Source organism: Protomyctophum bolini, assembly GCF_963924005.1.
Source record: "Protomyctophum bolini genome assembly, chromosome: 14".
Classification (NCBI taxonomy): Eukaryota; Metazoa; Chordata; class Actinopteri; order Myctophiformes; family Myctophidae; genus Protomyctophum; species Protomyctophum bolini.
Window position 1 is genome coordinate 40436918 of NC_137875.1, and position 22500 is coordinate 40459417.

General features: G+C 45.1%; 1 protein-coding gene across 1 annotated transcript in view; it reads right to left on the reverse strand.

Annotated features, from left to right (window-relative positions):
- The window catches only part of LOC308328882 (protein kinase C epsilon type-like), a 111894-nt gene that overhangs the window by 74993 nt on the left and 14401 nt on the right, over nucleotides 1-22500 (reverse strand). Inside the window, exon 2 of the mRNA XM_080782994.1 lies at nucleotides 151-214. Within this exon, the coding sequence (XP_080639120.1) occupies nucleotides 151-214 (64 nt within the window). The remainder of the gene's footprint in view (nucleotides 1-150; nucleotides 215-22500) is intronic.

Consider the following 22500-nt stretch of genomic DNA (forward strand, 5'->3'; position numbering starts at 1 on the left):
TAATTAATTAAAATAAAATTGTAGCTAAAAAGCAACTCTGGGTGCTAGAGGGTTAAGGGCATTAAGCAACTAGTCGACTAGTTCACTAGTCGACTAGTAAAAATGACTAGAAGTGAATGCCCTATTTGGGCGTGGCTGCCAAGCTCTTACCTTCACTAGAAGATCCCGACAGCTCAATGACCACATACACCCTCCCCTCCGGTTCCAGGTCAATCTGCATGCACAATGAGGGAGAGAGGGAGACATAGTTGGGGGAAGAGAGAGGGGGGAAGGGAGGGGAGAACAGACGGAAAGATTAATGGCGACTGAATGACGATTTAACCCATTTTTTTACCTGAGATCGGATTCTAGAAATGTCTTCTCTAGATCCTGGCAGTTTTCTGAAAAAAGCTATGTTTCTATGTGTGTGTCAGTCGTTCTTAAGATTTTTCAAAAATAGCAGACCTATACAAGCTCGTAGCGCGCCACTCGGTGGCGCGCTACGAGCTTGTATAGGTCTGCTATTTTTCGATAGCTATAAAGCTAGCTCTGGTCCATATAGCCTTCTATACTGCTTCTATCTGCCCGGCAGTATATAAGGCTACGGGGACTTTGGGTTTTAAATCTCAAATCTCAAATCAGACCAGCCTCTCCTCTTTAGCGTAAATAGAAAGAACGCTTTTTGCTACTCACCAAAACAAAGGCGGGTTAAGTGTCATTAGAAAATATACTTTCCTTAGTGCATGGACCCCCATGACCCCCCCCCCCCCCCCCCACACTTATAAACGGTACTTTTTGGGATTTCTTTTCACCGGAGGAAAAATAATTCTCTATGAGGCAGTTCTCTCATGCGGCCTCATGGCTCGGCAAGGCCTTACCTTACTTACCTATTGATATATAACCAACACGTCGTGAACGGAATATCTGCTCATTTATAAAGCTATATGTTGTGTCTGTTTCTTGTTGCATTTACACTAGCATGTGTGTGTGTGTGTGTATATAAGCGTGTGCACTGAGTTTGTGTTATAGCGAAGCTAAAAGTGGCAAAGGGTCGGGGACTTGCTGAGCTTTCTACGAGCAGCAACCAGCAGCACCCACCACGGTGTCCATGATCTGCTACACGCACGCACGCACGCACGCACGCACGCAACGCACGCACGCAACGCACACACGCACGCAACGCACGCACGCACGCACGCACGCACGCACAGTGTGCTGACGTTACTATACTTGTGTGTGTGAGGATATAAACATCTCAGAATGGCATTTTTATTAATGCCAAGCCGGTAGAACGGCAACGACTCCAAAAAGTATATAGATAAAAGTCTATAATGCCGTTTTTTAAGTATATTTATTTTTCCCCCAAAAAAACAAAGGCCAATACTATAGTCCTGTAACAGTGCAGGCCCCTAGGCACAGATGTATTATAATAATAATGTAACAAAATATAAGAATCAAAGAATAAGGCTTGGGAGAAAAAAAACCCATTTCAAACCAGTTCATACAGTGCTATATACCTTCAGGCTACAATGATGAATTCCTGTTCTGTTCTTTGACTATACCGGTATATAGAAGTGTCTTATTTGTGCGTCTCTAAATGTTTTGATGAATTGAACAAGGTGTACTGTAATTGTAAACAAGTGTAATGCTTAATTGGGTCGTCCACTCACAGTCAACAACAGTCTTTGTATTGAGTTTGTGCTTGAAATGTATACTGTGATTCTGCAAACTGTTAATAAATATTTCAATCAATCAATCAATCAATCAATCAATACCTAATCCAGGTGGATCCTATCAAGACAACGATAGGTAGTTGGTAATCGACTCAAACAAAGCTATAATCCATGTCCCATGCGTTATTTACACAATGACATAAAGGGATTTAAAAACGAATTAAAATACAAAATAAATACAAAAGTTTGAGGCCTATAGTAAACACACACCCCCTCCTTTACTGTACTTGGCATCCTTCCCAATGTAACAGGATTGCCAGTATACTGCAGAAAAAGCTAATATTAACTTCTTTAACACATTTAAAATACATTTAAATCATTGTTACCCGTGGATTAAAATGCTCTTCAAAAACATGAATCTGTTTTTTTTATTCAAGAAAAATGTTACTTTTTGGGGACCCGTTTTTGGTGTTTTAACTATAAGCATTATTTAGCTATCGAAAAATAGCAGATCTACAAGCTCGTAGCGCGCCACCGAGTGGCGCGCTACGAGCTTGTAGGTCGGCTATTTTTGAAAAATCGTGAAAATGTGCCACAAATCTTTGAATATATATTATTTCAGAAGGCTGGAGTCTATATTCATTCCAATGGGAGAGTTGAACATGAGCACATGTTTCTGACCGTGGTCACTGAACTAAATATTGGACCCAATCACCACAAGCATCTAATAATCCTATTACTGGAATATTTCCCCACAGAATCTTTATCCATATTAAACAAAAAAACAACAATTTTTCTGCTAGATACTTGCGGGGGAAACGTTGGCCATACGTGGACAGTACTGTAACTAAATGTGAATGAGAAAATGCACTTGATGTACTGTACTTCGAGTACTCGAGTTCCAAGACAAATATTCTACTTTTACTCGAGCAGGAAGGCTGTAAAATACCGAGTACTTTTAGGTTGGCTTGTTTTGTTTTCCTTCTTTTTGTTTGTATTGCATCAACAAAGGAAAGTGTAATCCTTTTTTTTCTAAATATATTTTTTATCCCACGATTTTGTAACCCATTTTTCACCCCTGTGCCAATCATCTACTGTGATCCTGGGCTCTACACACCCTCCGCCAACCTGGGGAGAGCAACGGACTTAACTCATGCTCCCTTCATGCCTGAGTGTCCAAGTTGCTCCTTTACACCTGACAGGGGGGGAGTTTCCCTGGTTGGACGTAGCGCGTGGAAGGAACACGTTATTCCAACCAGTTCCTTTCCCCTCCATCAGGCGCCCCGGCTGGCCAGGGGGAGGCAGTTTAGAGACCAGGATTACTGCATGTTTTTGTGAGGGTACCTACCCTATGGGGGACATGGGGAGAACATGCAAACTCCACACAGAAAGGCCCTTTCGCCAACCCCGCCTTCGGGTATGGGCACTGAGGACGCGGAGGAGGAAACACCCCGCCAGCACCCACAGTGCCCCGAGCGGGAATCGAACCCAGGACCTTCTAGCTGTGAGGCGACAGCACTACCGACTGTGCCACCGTGGCCCGTGTTCTGGAAAGTGTAATCCCGTTATACTAAGATGTATAACGTATAGTTCTACAAGAAAGCACATCAGGGCATGCAGCAGTGCAGGTGGCGTCAGAGTTACTTCTCTTATAGTTGCAACTTGGTCCTATAAATTAATTGTTAAACGATTAAAGCAATCCGTTGATGTGGAAAAATAAGAAATGTACTTTTACTTGCACTTGAAGTTATTTTTAAAAGCATGTACTCTTGAATATATTACGTATATTTAAAAGCAAAAGCACCTTTTTTTTTTTACTATTCCTCTAACAGGAAGAATATACTTTTTACTTGTAGTGGAGTAAATTTGACCGGGTCGTATTTGTACTCTCACTCGAGTACTGCGGTCAAGTGCTCTGACCATGCACCTCTGCATTTAGCCTTCACAAATATTATAGTAATACAACTTATCCCATTTTGGGGGCCGGAACCCCTTTTGGTGTTTTAAACATCATGTTATAATTTAGCTATTGAAAAATAGCTACCTAAATAGCTACCTACAAGCTCATAGTGCGCCACCGAGTGGCGCGCTACGAGCTTGTATATAGGTCTGCTATTTTTGAAAAAACGTGAAAATATTTATTTCAGAAAACTGGAGGATTTTAGAAGATTTTTTTTTTTTTTTTAATTTCGAGGTCAGGCCTAAATGGGTCACACACACGAGCGCGCGAGTCTTGTTGCTGTGAAGCACTAGGCGTGGGTACAGTGATGTATACACACTAGGGTACAGTATATATGTATACAGTATAGGGTACGCTAATGTATATACAGGAGCAGATGAAGAGCAGAGAGACGGAGGAGGAGGAGGAGGAGGACGGAGAGAACATCTGTCGGCTCATGACAAAGTGAAACAGCTCCGCACTTATCCCTATGTATATATTCTGGCCCATGTCATGAGAAGCCAACAGTCCAAAAAGCGTCGTGAGCTTAGTTTGCCTCGTGAGGGCGGTCGTCCGCAAAGTCTAGGCCCCAAGACAGGCTCTGTCTTGGGGTAGTAAGCGTGCACCTCTGTCCTCTCTGTCCTGGTGGTTAGAAATGCGGCGGACGACCGCGGGCCCCCCCTGCCAGCGATCGCCGACTCCAGTCGGCGAAACCAAGTTAGCCAGGCAGGGACCAGGGCCCACGCCCTGGGGACCTCTTCCCATGGGCAGAGGTCCCCAGGGCGTAGTCCCTGGTGATGGACCCTGGTGATGTCCCCCAGGGATGAGTGTCTGTGCCTGGGCAGAGGTCCCCAGGGCGTAGGCCCTGGTCCCATGGTGATGGACCCTGGTGATGTCCCCCAGGGATGAGTGTCTGTGCCTGGGCAGAGGTCCCCAGGGCGTGGGCCCTGGTCCCTGCCTGGCTAACTTGGTCTGATTTTTTTCACCGAAAAGTTCCTCTTGGGCTGGGCCTAGAGAGAGGCCTATCATCCATCAAACCACCAGGGTTAGAATCTCTCTCTAATAAAGTTCCTCTTGGGCTGGGCCTAGAGAGAGGCCTATCATCCATCAAACCACCCGGGTTAGAATCTCTCTCTAATAAAGTTCCTCTTGGGCTGGGCCTAGAGAGAGGCCTATATCCATCAAACCACCAGGGTTAGAATCTCTCTCTAATAAAGTTCCTCTTGGGCTGGGTCTAGAGAGAGGCCTATCATCCACCAAACCACCAGGGTTAGAATCTCTCTCTAATAAAGTTCCTCTTGGGCTGGGCCTAGAGAGAGGCCTATCATCCACCAAACCACCCGGGTTAGAATCTCTCTCTAATAAAGTTCCTCTTGGGCTGGGCCTAGAGAGAGGCCTATCATCCATCAAACCACCCGGGTTAGAATCTCTCTCTAATAAAAATCCTCTTGGGCTGGGCCTAGAGAGAGGCCTATCATCCATCAAACCACCCGGGTTAGAATCTCTCTCTAATAAAGTTCCTCTTGGGCTGGGCCTAGAGAGAGGCCTATCATCCATCAAACCACCCGGGTTAGAATCTCTCTCTAATAAAAATCCTCTTGGGCTGGGCCTAGAGAGAGGCCTATCATCCACCAAACCACCAGGGTTAGAATCTCTCTCTAATAAAGTTCCTCTTGGGCTGGGCCTAGAGAGAGGCCTATCATCCATCAAACCACCCGGGTTAGAATCTCTCTCTAATAAAGTTCCTCTTGGGCTGGGCCTAGAGAGAGGCCTATATCCATCAAACCACCCGGGTTAGAATCTCTCTCTAATAAAGTTCCTCTTGGGCTGGGCCTAGAGAGAGGCCTATCATCCATCAAACCACCCGGGTTAGAATCTCTCTCTAATAAAGTTCCTCTTGGGCTGGGCCTAGAGAGAGGCCTATCATCCATCAAACCACCAGGGTTAGAATCTCTCTCTAATAAAGTTCCTCTTGGGCTGGGCCTAGAGAGAGGCCTATCATCCATCAAACCACCCGGGTTAGAATCTCTCTCTAAAGTTCCTCTTGGGCTGGGCCTAGAGAGAGGCCTATCATCCATCAAACCACCCGGGTTAGAATCTCTCTCTAATAAAGTTCCTCTTGGGCTGGGCCTAGAGAGAGGCCTATCATCCACCAAACCACCAGGGTTAGAATCTCTCTCTAATAAAGTTCCTCTTGGGCTGGGCCTAGAGAGAGGCCTATCATCCATCAAACCACCCGGGTTAGAATCTCTCTCTAATAAAGTTCCTCTTGGGCTGGGCCTAGAGAGAGGCCTATCATCCATCAAACCACCAGGGTTAGAATCTCTCTCTAATAAAGTTCCTCTTGGGCTGGGCCTAGAGAGAGGCCTATCATCCACCAAACCACCAGGGTTAGAATCTCTCTCTAATAAAGTTCCTCTTGGGCTGGGCCTAGAGAGAGGCCTATCATCCATCAAACCACCCGGGTTAGAATCTCTCTCTAATTCAGCACATTTATCTTGCCAGGAATAGGAGTATTTTGGGGTATATCTTCAGCAGAAACATCCAGTTCTATACATTCCCTCTCTCCACGCCAATAGTTGTTGGCAGTATATGCTGAGCTGACATAGAAACTGGTTAAAGCATATATATATATGTGACACTAACACCTAACACCTTAATACTGCACTGGCTGTATTAACCCATTCTGACCTGAGATCAGATTCATATGAGGTTTTCCACTGGACACATGCACACTGGTCTGATGAACCCATTCTGACCTGAGATCAGATTTTAAAAAATGTCAGTCGTTCTTGGATTTTTCAAAAATAGCAGACCTACAAGCTCGTAGCGCGCCACTCGGTGGCGCGCTATGAGCTTGTAGATCTGCTATTTTTCAATAGCTAAAGCATGACATGATGCTGACACCAAAATGGGTTCCTGTTCAGAATGGATTAAGGGTTCACACATGCTATGACGTGAATATGTGCAGTCACACAAAGCTACGTTGTCAAAATCCGTCCCGACTTGGAAGTTCTTGTTTAAACCTCACCGTTGCTCATTTAAATCTGCTCATACCACGTTTCTGACTGTGGCAGATTTCTCTATAGTATCTACAATCTACATACAATGTGTGTGAGAACTGAATGGCCGTTTGCGATGATCCAAAGTATAGATTTGTGTCAAATAAAATAACACATTGCTAGACAAATCTATACTGCCTATATGTACATGAAAATGAAATAACACCAATACTGCATAGGCCTCTATCGCTCTGCCATATAGTGTGTTGTGTTAAAGGAGAATTCCATACTAAAAGGCTTTCTTACCTTTCTTTGTAGTTGTTACGTCCCCACCAAAGAGGTCCAGGTGTTATTTTGTGCAAAAGCTCCTTATTGGCTGTTTCCCCTACCATAAGCCCTAAATGAATTGCATTGAATTGAATGGGAATTGAATGGGGCTATGGGGTGTTGTGCTAATTCGCTTATTTCCATCGATCAAAATTATAATTTCTTTGTATATATCCTCTCTTCATAATGTAAATAATATCCCAAGCGGCACACTTTACTACTTCTTTCGATGGAAATAAGCGAACTAGCATAACACCCCATAGCCCCATTCAATTCCCATTCAATGCAATGCAAGTCATTGAGGGCTTATGGTATAGGGAAAATAGCCAATAAGGAGTTTTTGCACAAAAAAACACCTGGACCTCTTTGGTGGGGACGTAACAACTACAAAGAAAGGTAAGAAAGATAAGAAAGCGTTCTAGCATGGAATTCTCCTTTAAGTTAGACACGGGGAGATAAGTCTATAAAGCCAGGAAAAGGTGCTGCATTGGAGGGGGGAGAGCTTGTCTGGAATGGAAAACAGCTAGCTTTGCTGTCTTTATTTGTCCTTGTCCTTGCTAAATATCACCGTAGCTTTAGATGAAATGAGTCTGACCCTGTGTGTGTGTGTGTGTGTGTGTGTGTGTGTGCGTGTGTGTGTGTGTGTGTGTGTGTGTGTGTGCGTGTGTGCGTGTGTGTGTGTGTGTGTGTGTGTGTGTGTGTGTGTATGCGCGTGTGCGTGCGTGCGTGCGGTGCGTGTTCAGGAGAATGGATCGTCTAATTATTTTCCTAATCAAATTATTTCCCTCATATCTAATTATTTGTGTGCTTTCAGAAAGCTGAGAAGGAGATTGCATGTATAAGAAAAGACGGACTGTAGGAAAGCTGAGAGGGAGACAGCGTAGACTAGACTAGACACTAGACTAGACACTAGACTAGACTAGACTAGACTAGACTAGACTAGACTAGACTAGACTAGACATGGGGAGGAAAGATCCAAGAACCATGTGTCAAGGATGTGTGCTCAAGGATCTTTTACCCATTTCTACCCGGCGCAAATGCCTAAATCATTTTCTTTATACACACACAAACATATCTGTTGCAACAATACTGTATTTAACTTAGTAAAAAAGGTGTTTTGTTTGAGTAATGAGTATAGGCTAATATAGGCCTACACCGTATATCGCTAATGCCGCATTCACATGGAATCAGGCGCAGACGGCATGACGGAAAAAAACCAAACTAATTTGGTACGCCGGGGACGGTAAAACGGAACGGGACGTCGGCACGGGTATATCGATGTTAAAATATTTCATCTTTTTACCGTTCCAGCAGGTTTCGCCGTTTGCCGTCTCTATACCAGCATTAGGCAGTATATAGGAAGGAACCTTTGTTACAGGTGGTATAAGCCTACTGCATACACAAACCTGTTAAGTGGTTGCACCAATGTTTAGATTTGAGCCGGAGAGCGTGTCGCAAACTCATTCAACCCATCTTGGGGGCGACGGGCGGGAACCCCTTTTGGTGTCTTGAAAACATCATGTTATAATTTAGCTATTGACAAATATGGGGGTCCGACGGTCCGTGGCCCAATAGAGAGAATTTCTGGGGGGGTCCTTGAAACATGAAAAGGGTTGAGCACCACTGACACACATAGAAACATGGGTTTTTAGAAGCAACTATATTGCCTGGTTGGATTAATTAATTGGATTAAAGGGAAGGCACATGATAGGTAGGACATTATACGTTATTGTTCATTGCTGCTGCTTCTGCCGCCATGCAGAAATGGGGTGTTCAAATGTGTGTCGCGTGTCGTGTGTCATTGACTGTGATTTGCATCATGTACACACGCTCTTAATCTCCAATACAAGTAACTGTATAAAGTCCAACACTATTGGTTCTATTGGTGAAATAGAACACTGTATTTGCTGTGTGTATGTGCGTGCGTGCATGCGTGTGCGTGTGCGTGTGCGTGTGTGTGTGTGTGTGTGTGTGTACACTACATGCTGCGCTATGTGCTAAAAAAATCACACCTGTGTGAACCAAGTGGTGCAACTGCCCTCTCTAAAAGCCGAATAACTCCTAATCTACGGAGCTCTCCATGGTTTGGTCCATTAGCGCGATTTTCGGAGGTCTTTGCTGATAATCCGGTGGTCTAGATGGAAACATTGGTGCTTTCTAGAGCAAGGATGGCTATATTTTAGCTCGCTAGCATTGACGCTAATTATGTAGCAACAACATCCACACACCAGTGGTGCACGCTGGTGGCGCACACCAGTGGTGCACGCGCACATGCACGGCACTACGCACACGGTTGCGGGTGCGTGCGCACACCAGTGGTGCACGCGCACGCATGCGCACACCACTCGTGCTCATTGACGTACCTATACGACACAAACGGGTACATGGACATTGCGAGCTGGTTGTAGAAGTGGTTGCACCACTTAAAAACAGTTTTACTCTATCAGCCCCCATTGCTTCCAGCTCCCCTGCCATCATGTCCGCAAGGATTAACTCATCACGTAATCCACAGAGGCTCGGAATGTCATAACAATAAATGATGATGATTATGACGATGACAATGTAAAAGGTTACTGCCGGAAGTGATTATTGCAATCGCCTGAAATGATGCGGAATCTATACATCATCACTGTGTCTTAGTATGACCTACAAAAATATACCGGTTCCTGGTCAGTATTATATATCTTTAACTCTTTATATATTCTGAAAGAATATATATTCAAAGATTTGTGCCACATTTTCACGATTTTTCTAAAATAGCAGACCTACAAGCTCGTAGCGCGCCACTCGGTGGCGCGCTACGAGCTTGTGTAGGTCTGCTATTTTTCAATAGCTAAAGCACATGACATGATGCTTTGTTAAAACACCGAAAGGGTTTCCCGGCCCAGAATGGGTTAAAATGCATGTAGTGTGCAAAGAGATTGCCTCCAATTGCTGACGGAAATCAAACCCTAAACCCTAAACAGTACGTAGCTTAAATAAAACCCTAAACCCTAAACAGTACGTAGCTTATATATAATAAAACCCTAAACAATACGTAGTTTTAATCTAACGTATTCAATCGTCAAATTACCCAAAGTAACCTACTGTATATGACCCAATTAGGCTACTCTAAAAAAAAAAACACCTAATTGACGTCAAAGCCCATTGTGATCATAGTCATGATGTCATTGAGATCAGTAAATGGCGTTATGACGTGCTGGCTATAGCTATGGGGTCAGCTATCTGTGCCTCGCCTCACCTCACACACACACACACACACACGGACACGCACACACACACGCACACACACACACACACGCACACACACACACACACACACACACACACACACACACACACACACACACGGACACGCACACACACACGCACACACACACACACACACACACACACACACACACACACACACACACACACACACACACACACACACACACCGCCTCCCTTCCTCTAAGGTCACAGGCCCCCCATTCATCAGCTGCTTTGTGAGCGTGCTCAGACACGCAGGTGCAGTTGTCACTAAATATAGAGCTAGCTAAGGAAGGAAAAGGCCCCTGTGTGTGTGTGTGTGTGTGTGTGTGTGTGTGTGTGTGTGTGTGTGTGTGTGTGGGTGCGTGCGTGCACGTGCGTGCGTACACCATGTTAGCATGTGACTCATTGCGGTGTGCATCATTGTATTACTTTAGCACCAAAATATCTCCCACATTGTATCCCTTATACTGTGTTTCTGTATGTAGGCAACATGGGTGCATAAAGGACCCTATATGAACCTCAGTAGTATCAAGCCCTGGAGAAGAGAAGATTTGTACAGCTCTAGCAGTGATTCTCAACCCGTTTAATTTCAAGGATCCCCCCATAGTTTGACATGCATTTATAGTCTACGGACCCCCCATTTAATGGCATTTCTATTCCATCTCTGCAGGACCCCCCAATTAAGATTGTATAAAATCAATGTTAAATTTAACTCTGAGTATAGAAATGGAACCAAACGGACCCGTTTTGGGTTCCATTTGTATACACTCTCAGAGTTACAGACCCATAAGGTTCCATTTGGGTTCCAAACTATCATTTAGCTATACCATACTGCTGAAGCTAGGTATTAACCATAGACTGTAAAAAATATGGACAAAGCGTTCCCCGGGTCTAACATGAACGTAAAATGAAGCCTGAAATCCCTTGCACTGTAAGTCGCCATCTTTCAAGATCCGTTTGAGCCCAGTTTGACCATTGGCTGGCCCAGACAACGAGGCGGGACTTCCCCCCCTTCTTCTTCGTTGGTTTTTATTTTGACTCGAGTGGGTGGGGGATCCCGTTCATGAACTGTAACGGTAGCCACGCCCCTCAGAACATGCGCGACTTTATGGTCATTTTTTTTTATAAATGGCCATCATTTTCCAAAAAGAATATTATGACATTAGAAATGAGACTTTAAACTAGTGACTGGAAGCGAAAAGTATTCATGACCATGTTTATTAACACATTTAGTACCGGAACTGCATCAAAATAAAGGCGTTGCTTGCGCCGGAGTAATCGCCAGAGTAGTGATCGCTTCCATTTTGAAAGCCATGAACCGGAAATACTTTCTTAAAAAAGTTGACTGACAAAGTGCCATCACAATCTCCGATCATCTTAATATATTTATATACGCTACAAAAAGAGTTCATATTTTGCGGGAGAGACGGATGAGGAGCAGAAACGCAGCGCCAGCATATCGATCCATTCATCACCACGGAGAGCGCCCTGGATGAGGAGATACGAGTCATTCTTTCCGCCGCGCTAACATGGGAGTCAATGACAAGCTAATAGTTTCACAGAGCGTTAGCATACGGCAAGCGAAAAGCGAAATGCCAAAAAAAAAAGAAGTAATTATTCTGAATATTATTATCTCGCCCCGCGTCGTTTGGACGTCGCTAGGACGTCCACAGACGTCTAAGGCACCTCTCGGTTCCAATCCTTATGACGTTTCAGGACGTATTATGTACAAAATGTGTTAAGGTAATACAGTCTAGGTGAAGTTGGGCCCAAATACATGGACTTCTATGGGGCTATGGGTTTTTTTGAGCCCAATGATAGCGCCACAACAGGCCATTATATGAACTTTCATTTCCTTAGTGGCTTCACAAAAAATCTGTCTGACTGCCCCCCTGGTATATTAACCCAGTTAGGCCTGACGTCAAAATAAAATAAAATAAAAATATTTTAAATGTCTTTTTTTTTCTTTCTGAAAAACCTCATGTTTCTGTATCAGTGGTTCTCAATATTCCATGTCCAAGGACCCCCAAAAATGATTATGCCGCCGACCCCCCCCCCCCCCCCCCCCATCTGAACATATGTTGTTCCAGGGATCCCCTCCCCTTAAAAAACTGAAACTCTGTGAGGCACATTTTCACTATTTTTCAAAAATAGCAGACCTACAAGCTCGTAGCGCGGCACTCGGTGCCGCGCTACGAGCTTGTAAGATCTGCTATTTTTCAGTGGCTAAACTAAAGTATATAACATAATGCTTAAAACACCAAAAGGGGTTCTCGCCCCAAAAATGGGTTAAGTTGACCAGAGCGCCCATCTGTGACCTCAATCTCCGCTCTATATCTCCATGGACTCGGTCTCAGTTTTTGGCAGCACATTTCTATTTTAGTTTAGTCATATAAGTCTTTGGACTGAAACTTCATTTAGTTTTAGTCACATTTTAGTCACCTGGAATGTCTTAGTGTTATTGTAGTTTTAGTCGACTGAATGTCATAAGATTTTAGTCGACTAAATCTACAGTTGATTTAGTCGACTAAAATGGTATTTTGGCGGGCGTTGATGCCGTCGTAATGAGTCGTTTTTACACTCGCTGAAAATAGCCGATCTACAAGCTCGTAGATCAGCATGCAACCAAGTGTAAAATGACTTATGCTGGATCTCTTGTCCACCACTAGTCCCTTCCGAACATTTTAGTCTAGTTTTTATTTGTCGACGAAATCGTCAGTATATTTAGTCTTAGTTTTAGTCATCGTAGCTTAGTTTTCATTTAGTTTTCCCATTTGTTTTTGTCAGTGAAAAGTCTTAGTTTTAGTCGACGAAAACAACACTGAATGGCATGCCCCTGAACATTTTGTCATTTAATTCTTTGGCATCTGCCACTTGAATTAAAGTGACTTGATTAATTGACATCCTGTCCGCTCCAACCTGCACATTGTGATAGGACTGTACTTTCTTTTCAAGGGAGCTGCACACAAAAGCACTCCAAAGTTACAATACAAAACAAAACTCTACCAATTCCATTTCCCCCACTCAAATGTGTCCCATTCCATTTTTTTAACCCATTCTGACCTGAGATCAGATTCATACGAGGTTTCCACTGGACACACACTGGTCTGATCAACCCATTCTGACCTGAGATCAGATTAAAAAAATGTCAGTCGATTTTTCAAAAATAGCAGACCTACAAGCTCATAGCGCGCCACTCGGTGGCGCGCTATGAGCTTGTAGATCTGCTATTTTTCAATGGCTAAAGCATAACATGATGCAGCTAACACCAAAATGGGTTCCCGTTCAGAATGGGTTAAACTACTGTATTTCCAGCATCGAGCTAATATTTCTTTGATGGGTATATAGGTCTTGTTGAGCTGGTCATTTTGAAAGTATAGCTCTCAAGTCAAAAACAAAAGTGTGGGCACCCCTGGTCTACATGCTAACCAAAAGGTCCAGGTCCCCAGTAGTATACACTGTACAAAATGTGAGTGGATAATACGCAGCTGCTGCTACCATACAGACCATTCTCTATCCATATTATGGTTAAAGCTTATACTCCCTAGTTAACCGCTTCAAATGTCACATGGCCTTCATCATCATCATCACGTGGCGAGGGTTATAGCGTGTGTGTCTGCCATTTGAGTCTGTGTATACGCCTTTGTATGTGGAGGGGGGGGGGGGGGGGTCTAAAAACCAAATCTGCCTGTCTTTGTTGAGCACATTCTGCATGCATATTTATATGTATGCAGACAATAGTCTCTCTCTCTCTCTCTCTCTCTTTGACACGCACGCACGGAAATCAAATTGAAGCCCTTAATTCAATTGAGCCGTTTTCTCTCTATCCGGCCTCCTGTGTCCTCCTAATGCTTTTGTAGCATGTTGACACAATTACTAATTGTGCGTGTGTGTGCGTGTGCGTGTGCGTGCGTGTGTGTGTGTGTGTGTGTGTGTGTGTGCGTGCGTGCATGCGTCTGCTTTTAATGGAGGAGCAGGGATGACAAGTACCACATATGGTATTATATCACGGGCAAATTAGAACTGAGCGGTTTCAGACGTTATCTCCGTATTTAATGTCCGTATTCGGCCGCCATCGGCACCCTTCCACGCAGCCAGTCTATGGACATTTAACACATATACTGACCTGAGATCAGTTTCTAAAAATGCCTTCTATACACCCTGACAGTTTTCCATTCCGACCCGAGATCAGATTCTAAAAATGTCTTCCAAGTGTCCGTCGCTCTTCGATTTTTCAAAAACAGCGGTGGCGCGCTACGATAGCTCAATAGCTATAACGATAGCTCAATAGCTAAAGCATACCGTAATGCTAACACCAAAAGGGGTTCCCGCGCAAAATGGGTTAAGGCATACTGACGTTGTCGACGTGGCGCTGGTCCTATATAACCCTTACTCTCCACGTGAGTCAGTTTCGTAGATGTTCTCACTTATAGGCGGCGGTAATGTCACTTCGGCATTCCCTGGTCGCCTATATACTCGTGGTATAGGCATTCAAAGCAACCAAAGGTATGGCTCCCCCGCATATCTTGCAAGTATGATCGAACCCTATACAAACCCTCGCGCTCACTCAGATCAGCCAACGCAGGGAAGCTGGAAGTATACCCTCACTAAAAACACCGGGACAACAACGCTCCACACGTCACCAAACTCTTCTCCCTTCTGGCTCCAAAACTGTGGAATGCACTTCCCGTTGCAGTCAGAACTGCAGCATCACTCCCAAATCTTCCGCCGTAGTTTGAAAACCCACCTTTTCAGACTCCACCATGGCCCATAGCACTTACCCCACCCCCTTAGATAGCAATTCTGTAGACTTAGATAGCATTTGATACAGACTTATAGCATGTTATGTAAACAGCATAAGTGCATTGTATGTAGTCATAGCACGCCATAGTACATAATGTATATCATAGTAGTGTAGATGTATAGCTTATATGTATAGTTTCATTATAGATATTCCACTGTTACTTTCTTAGCTTACGCATGTTTCATGATAAATGTTTTTATGTGATGTATTCCCATGTTTTTTTTTGTTCTTGCTTAATGTAAGTCGCTCTGGATTAAGAGCGTCTGCTAAATGCCTAAATTGTAAATTGTATATTGTCCATATACGGTACGTACAGTATATGTGGTCCATACTGGCTGCATTGGTCTTGATCAGAACACACTGGTGAGTATAGGTCGATAACGATTGAAGTGGGTGATATTGCACATGGCTGAAGTTGATGAAATGAGTACAATGGACCACAATGGGGAAACTGTAATGGTGTTAGCATTACGTTATGCTTTAGCTATTGAAAAATAGCAGACCTACACAAGCTCGTAGCGCGCCACCGAGTGGCGCGCTACGAGCTTGTATAGGTCTGCAATTTTTTGAAAAATGACTGACGACTGCCACAGAAACATGCAGGCTTTTTCAGAAAACTGTCATGGATGTGGAAGACATTTTTAGAATCTGATCTCGGGTCAGAATGGGTTAAAGCGCTGTGCTCCACTCTGTGTTGTTGTGCCGTCAACACAAGGAGCCATGGAATAATGTGTGTTTAGACAGTCCACACAGTCGACACACTCCACTGGCCCAAATACTAAAGGTCCCTCCGTGATGAGGCCTTGGGCCGGCACGCACGCCACGGATGCACGCACGCACGCACGCACGTTCTTTGTCAGGCATGCCCAAATATGGAGTCTATGCGGACAGACAGTCAGAATGATGTCAGAACAGTCCAGCTATGGACACTGCAGGGCAAAAAGGGCCCTATAAGCCCGGGAAGAGGCCTTTTGTGGTGGTTCTGGACAACCGTGCATCCGACCGACTCGACACCGGGCACTGCACTCCCTGTGGGGGGGGGGGGGGGGGGGGGGGGGGGCGGGGGGTGGAACGCGTGTGTCGAATTTGAAGTCGGCGGGCCGAACGGTTCTCGAGTTACGTTGGATTTCAGACGTACAGGCGTATACGTGTTGTAAAGAGACTTGGTGCATTTACAGTTAGATAGATAGATAGATAGATAGATAGATAGATAGATAGATAGATAGATAGATAGATAGATAGATAGATAGATAGATAGATAGATAGATAGATAGATCGATGTGGAAAAAACTGACATTTTTGATTGATTGTTCATTGTCCCTGTTAATTAATCAAAACAAGGTGTGTGGCCTGGGCCGGCTTAGCGCCGCCGGTCCAGGCACCTTGACTGGGAATGTCTGGTCTGGTCTGTCTGTCTGTCTGTCTGTCTGTCTGTCTGTCTGTCTGTCTGTCTGTCTATCAATAAAGGCAAGAAATCTTTAAAAGACAATGTCCGCCCTGTTCTTTCACCATTTACTGTGTCCATGCTCCATTTGATATGAGCGGAGCGGGACTCAACCCTGTCTGAAGTTGCGCAAGAGAAAAGAAAGAGAGAGAAATGACATAAAGATGGAGAGACGGAGAGAAGGAGAGAAATACGGACAACAGCGGGAGCATTGTGCTTTATCTTTGCTCGCAGTGACAGAGAGCACACAGCGCCTGTGTGGAGTGACAGACACCAGAGCCTTCTGCCTGAGACACACACACACACACACACACACACACACACACACACACACACACACACACACACACACACACACACACACACACACACACACACACACACACAGAGAATACAGCAGTTGCAAAGAAATAGAGAGACCAAACCAAAGTGATTTCCAAGCGTGCACACTTGAGGCTATATGTGTAGTGGACTCCAAGAGATGTCCATTACAAGAGATCACGCACACGCCAGCGCGCGCACACACACACACACACACACACACACACACACACACACACACACACACACACACACGCAGGCATACGCACGCACGCACACACGCACGCACGCACAAAAGACAAGCATGGAAAACACATGAGACATTCACACAAACACATTCAGAGAGCCCTAGAGAGAATAGCTTCACAGCTGGCCTGACTCCTGCTGCTAATGCACCGGCCCCACTTCAAACAAACCAGGCGCGCGCACGCACACACACAACCACACACACTCACACGCACGCACGCACACACATGCTCGCGCGCGAGCACACGCAAACACTCAGCCACTCATGCCTATCCTTCCGTTTAGCATGCATGTCTGTCTCTGCCATAAGTTGTCCCTGTTGAATAAATGATGCTTATAGCCTGTGAAAGGCAGGTGATTATTAGTGACTGGAACTCTATATATAGTGGTACAGTACAGTATGTGTACAGCATTATCCCCATATGACATGTTGCTTTAAGAGTATACAATACGCAGTAAAGGACAGGCGGCCATGTGGCTCATCGCGGTATTGTCAGCATCAAAGACGAAGGGCGACGTCATAGAGGTGTCTGTGTTTTCTCTCAGTCCAGGAGGGCCTGTAACCCATTCTGACCTGAGATCAGATTCTAAAAAATGTCTTCTACATCCTGACAGTTTTCCATTCTGACCTGAGATCAGATTCTAAAAAAATGTCTTCTACATCCTGACAGTTTTCCATTCTGACCCGAGATCAGATTCTAAAAAATTGTCTTCTACATCCTGACAGTTTTCCATTCTGACCTGAGATCAGATTCTAAAAAAATGTCTTCTACATCCTGACAGTTTTCCATTCTGACCTGAGATCAGATTCTAAAAAATGTCTTCCATGTCAGTCGCTCTTCGATTCTTCAAAAATAGCAGACCTACAAGCTCGTAGCGCGCCACCAAGTGGCGCGCTACGAGCTTGTAGATCTGCTATTTTTCAATAGCTAAAGCATAACATGATGCTAACACCAAAATGGGTTCCCGTTCAGAATGGGATAATGTCAGCTAGCTCCCTTTCATCCATATAATGTCTGTCCAAACACCGTATGAAAGGAGTCGGAGCAATTGGAAACATTAACCCATTCTGACCCGAGATCAGATTCTAAAAAAAATGTCTTCTACATCCAGACAGTTTTCCGAAAAAGCCATCAGTCGTTCTTCGTTTTTTTGTTTTTTTTTAAATAGCAGACCTACGAGCTTGTAGATCTGCTATTTTTCAACAGCTATAAAGCATAACACAAATGCTAACACCAAAAGGGGGTTCCCGCCCAGAATGGGTTAATATCACATGATGCTAAAGCTTAACAAACTCGGCTTCATTTTAACCTAATCATACAGCATAACAGCTGGGAAACATTCCTCGGAAAACACGCGCCTGCAAGTGCATGCACACACACACACACACACACACACGCATGCACACACACACACACGCGCACACGCACAAACAGACCCACAGAGAAACAGCACGCTGTGTGTTTGTGGTTGTGTGTGTGTGTGTGTGTGTGTGTGTGTGTGTGTGTGTGTCCAAGAGCTGTTACAGTATCACAGGAGGCTAAGTCAAACTGGAGTCATGTGCCTGCTTACAGTATCCTCCCAAAGACACCTTAAGCTATACGACAGTCACAGACTCTCTCTGATTCTTACACACACATATGCGCACACACACACACACACACACACACACACACACACACACACACACACACACGCATGCACGCACGCACGCGCACACACACACACACACACACACACACACACACACACACACACACACACACACACACACACACACACACACGTAAGAAAACACAACAGAGCATGCACACACAACAGCATAGCTTACACTGGATAGCAAAAAGCAACACACATATATGCATGGCATGAAGCAGGAATAGCAGAAAATGAAAGTGACTATACATAATTATGTATAATGCGGTAGCTATTAGTAGTAGTAGTAGTAGTAGTAGTATGCAGGCAGATCAGATGAAGAAATCAAACGGTATGAATCTCTCTGTATTCCAAACGGGAGTGGGCGTGGCTCCAATATGTGGACAGCCACTGGCGTCAGCCATCATCGATGACATCAGCCATGATTACATCATTATTTACGATGACTCCATCAGTCCGGCGCGGTTTGCGAGTTCAGCTCTGGACACACACACAGACACAGACATGCGCACACACACACACACACACGCACACACACACACGCACACACACACACACACACACACACACACACACACACACACACACACACACCCTCGTATAGACGGCTATAGAATCCTTTTTTTTCTCCATGCTTTTGTCTATGTAGAAGTGCGTAGATTTAAACTGGTACTAGAAGAGCCTGGGGAAGGAAGGTGGCCGCAAATCTTCTCCCTATATATAGATGTCAGAACAGGTTCTGACTGACATATATCCATAATAATATTGATGGTATCAGGGATCTCCATATATGGGCTTAATTGTGACGGCAGGTTGCATTTGTTATGACATCGGGGGATCTCCACGCCTGATGATGTCATGTGATGTCACGAGACCTGGGCACCATATATGGGGCTTTTGAATGATGACACTGACTGACTGACGGGGGAATGGCACGATCGCATATAGTTAACTGTGACCTTTGCGGCGACCACTGGTGGTCCCCGGGACCCCCTGGGAACCTCTGCAAGGACCACTGGTGGTCCCCGGGACCCCCTGGGAACCTCTGCAAGGACCACTGGTGGTCCCCGTGACCACCTGGAACCTTTGCGGCGACCACTGGTGGTCCCCGGGACCCCCTGGGAACCTCTGCAAGGACCACTGGTGGTCCCCGGGACCCCCTGGGAACCTCTGCAAGGACCACTGGTGGTCCCCGGGACCCCCTGGAACCTCTGCAAGGACCACTGGTGGTCCCCGGGACCCCCTGGAACCTCTGCAAGGACCACTGGTGGTCCCCGGGACCCCCTGGAACCTCTGCAAGGACCACTGGTGGTCCCCGGGACCACCTGGAACCTCTGCAAGGACCACTGGTGGTCCCCGGGACCCCCTGGTTGAGAACCACAGACTTTACACATCCGGGACAGGGCAATGAGCACAACAGTACAGCCGGACACCTTTGGTTCCGATGCTGCTTAATTGAACGTTGCATAATAAGCCGAGTTGGAATATGATCTTACATAACCGCCCTCAGTGACACTGTGGGAGCGTTACTTTATAGCCTTTGATTTGCCCGGAGGAGGCTCGAATGGAGCCGGGTTGACCCCATGACGGCCACCACGTTAACACGTGATCATATCCCCCCGTCCGTCCCGTCCGTCCCCCCCCCGTCCCCATTCCATCACACAGGATCAACGCTATATAGCACATCTCCTCTCTGACCTGAGATCAGATTCTAAAAAAAAAAAATGTCTTCTACACATCCTGGCAGCTTTCTTGAAAAAGCCATGTTTCTATGTCAGTGGTTCTTCGATTTTTCAAAAATAGCAGACCTGCGTACAAGCTCGTATAGCGCGTTGGCCCGGTCGATGCCAAACTTGAACTTCCATCTTTTTTATATATAAAATAAAAAGTGGTGCCAGGTGTTTCTTCCACCTCCATGTTTAGTTTGTTTACTTCTCTTGCAGTCTATATACCACCGAGTAACACTACTTTGTTTACTTCTCTTGCAGTCTATACCACGAGTCACACTAGTTTGTTTACTTCTCTTGCAGTCTATATACCACCGAGTCACACTAGTTTGTTTACTTCTCTTGCAGTCTATATACCACGAGTCACACTAGTTTGTTTACTTCTCTTGCAGTCTATATACCACGAGTCACACTAGTTTGTTTACTTCTCTTGCAGTCTATATACCACCGAGTCACACTAGTTTGTTTACTTCTCTTGCAGTCTATATACCACGAGTCACACTAGTTTGTTTACTTCTCTTGCAGTCTGCATACCACCGAGTCACACTAGTTTGTTTACTTCTCTTGCAGTCTATATACCACCGAGTCACACTAGTTTGTTTACTTCTCTTGCAGTCTATACCACCGAGTCACACTAGTTTGTTTACTTCTCTTGCAGTCTATATACCACGAGTCACACTAGTTTGTTTACTTCTCTTGCAGTCTATACCACCGAGTCACACTATAGTGTGTTAATTCCACGTTCCGGACGGGTTAAGGCCCGCCCCTTCTGCATCCGATAATACCTCACACAGAACAGTATACAGACGAGTATTCCATTCCACGTTTTCCATATCCGCTCTGGAGTCCATACAGATCTAGAGGCCGGATCAGCAGCCCAAAGCAAAGCAACACATTTCTTATTTTCTACCTACGCGTTTATATACCTTTGTGTTAACAGTCTTTCTGAAACTGCAATCGGATCCATCATCGGGGCTCGTTATACACAGTGGCCTATATATATACAGCTTAGATCTGATTATAGGACAACGCAGGAAATAATGGGAGGGGAGACACGAGGGATCTCCATTAAAGATATAGCCCCCTATACTACACGAGAGGAATCGCCTGGAGAGAGAGAGAGAGAGAGAGAGAGAGAGAGAGAGAGAGAAGCGCACAACCACTGAACTGCTGACCACATAATCACAATGTCCTGGGAGTGAATTTGATTCTCTTTCACATGGCTGTATGACAACGCCTTGTTTTCTACTAAAGCGATACTGATAAGAAGAGCAGCTCCCCCCTCCCCCCCCCCCCCCGCCCCCCCCCCCTCTCTCTCTTCATCAGACATTCCTTAACCCATTCCGTACAACGTTGTTATGTCACACTTCAGCCATTGAAAAAATAGCAGATCTATATACAAGCTCATAGCCGCACTGTACGAGCTGCCGCTTGTATAGGTCTGCTTTTTTTGTTGAAAGATCGTGAAAATGTGGCCCGATTGTTTGAATTGTATTCTTTCAGAGCGAACGTTTTTTTTTAGTTAACTCAAATCGTTCATGCTATCACAATAATGCTATCACAATATATTTTCAGATGGGCGTCGGCAGCCAATTACATATAATCTTTCGGGGGTCCTTGACATGAAATATTGAGCGCCGTCCAACTGATATAGAAAACAAACGAGGTTTTCAGAAAATGACCGTGATTTAGAAAACATCTTTTTTTTTTTAAATGTCGACGTCGTCAGGCCTAAACGGGTTAAGCCATTCTGAACGGGAACCCAATTTTGGTGTCGGCGTCATGTCGTGCTTTAGCTATTGAAAAATAGCAGATCTACAAGCTCGTAGCGCGCCACCGAGTGGCGCGCTACGAGCTTGTAGGTCTGCTATTTTTGAAAAATCGAAGAACGGCTGACATTTTTAGAATCTGATCTCAGGTCAGAATGGTGTTCATCAGAACCAGTGTGTGTCCAGTGGGGAAACCTCGTGTGAATCTGATCTCAGGTCAGAATGGGTTAAATAAAAACACGGGGCTGAGGTGGGTACCTATAGAGAGTGATCTGCCCCCCCCCCCCCCCCCCCTCCCCCCCGTCTTTCTCTGGGAAGTAAACTTGGAGAGTGAAAACAGGAAGTAGGGCCTACCGTG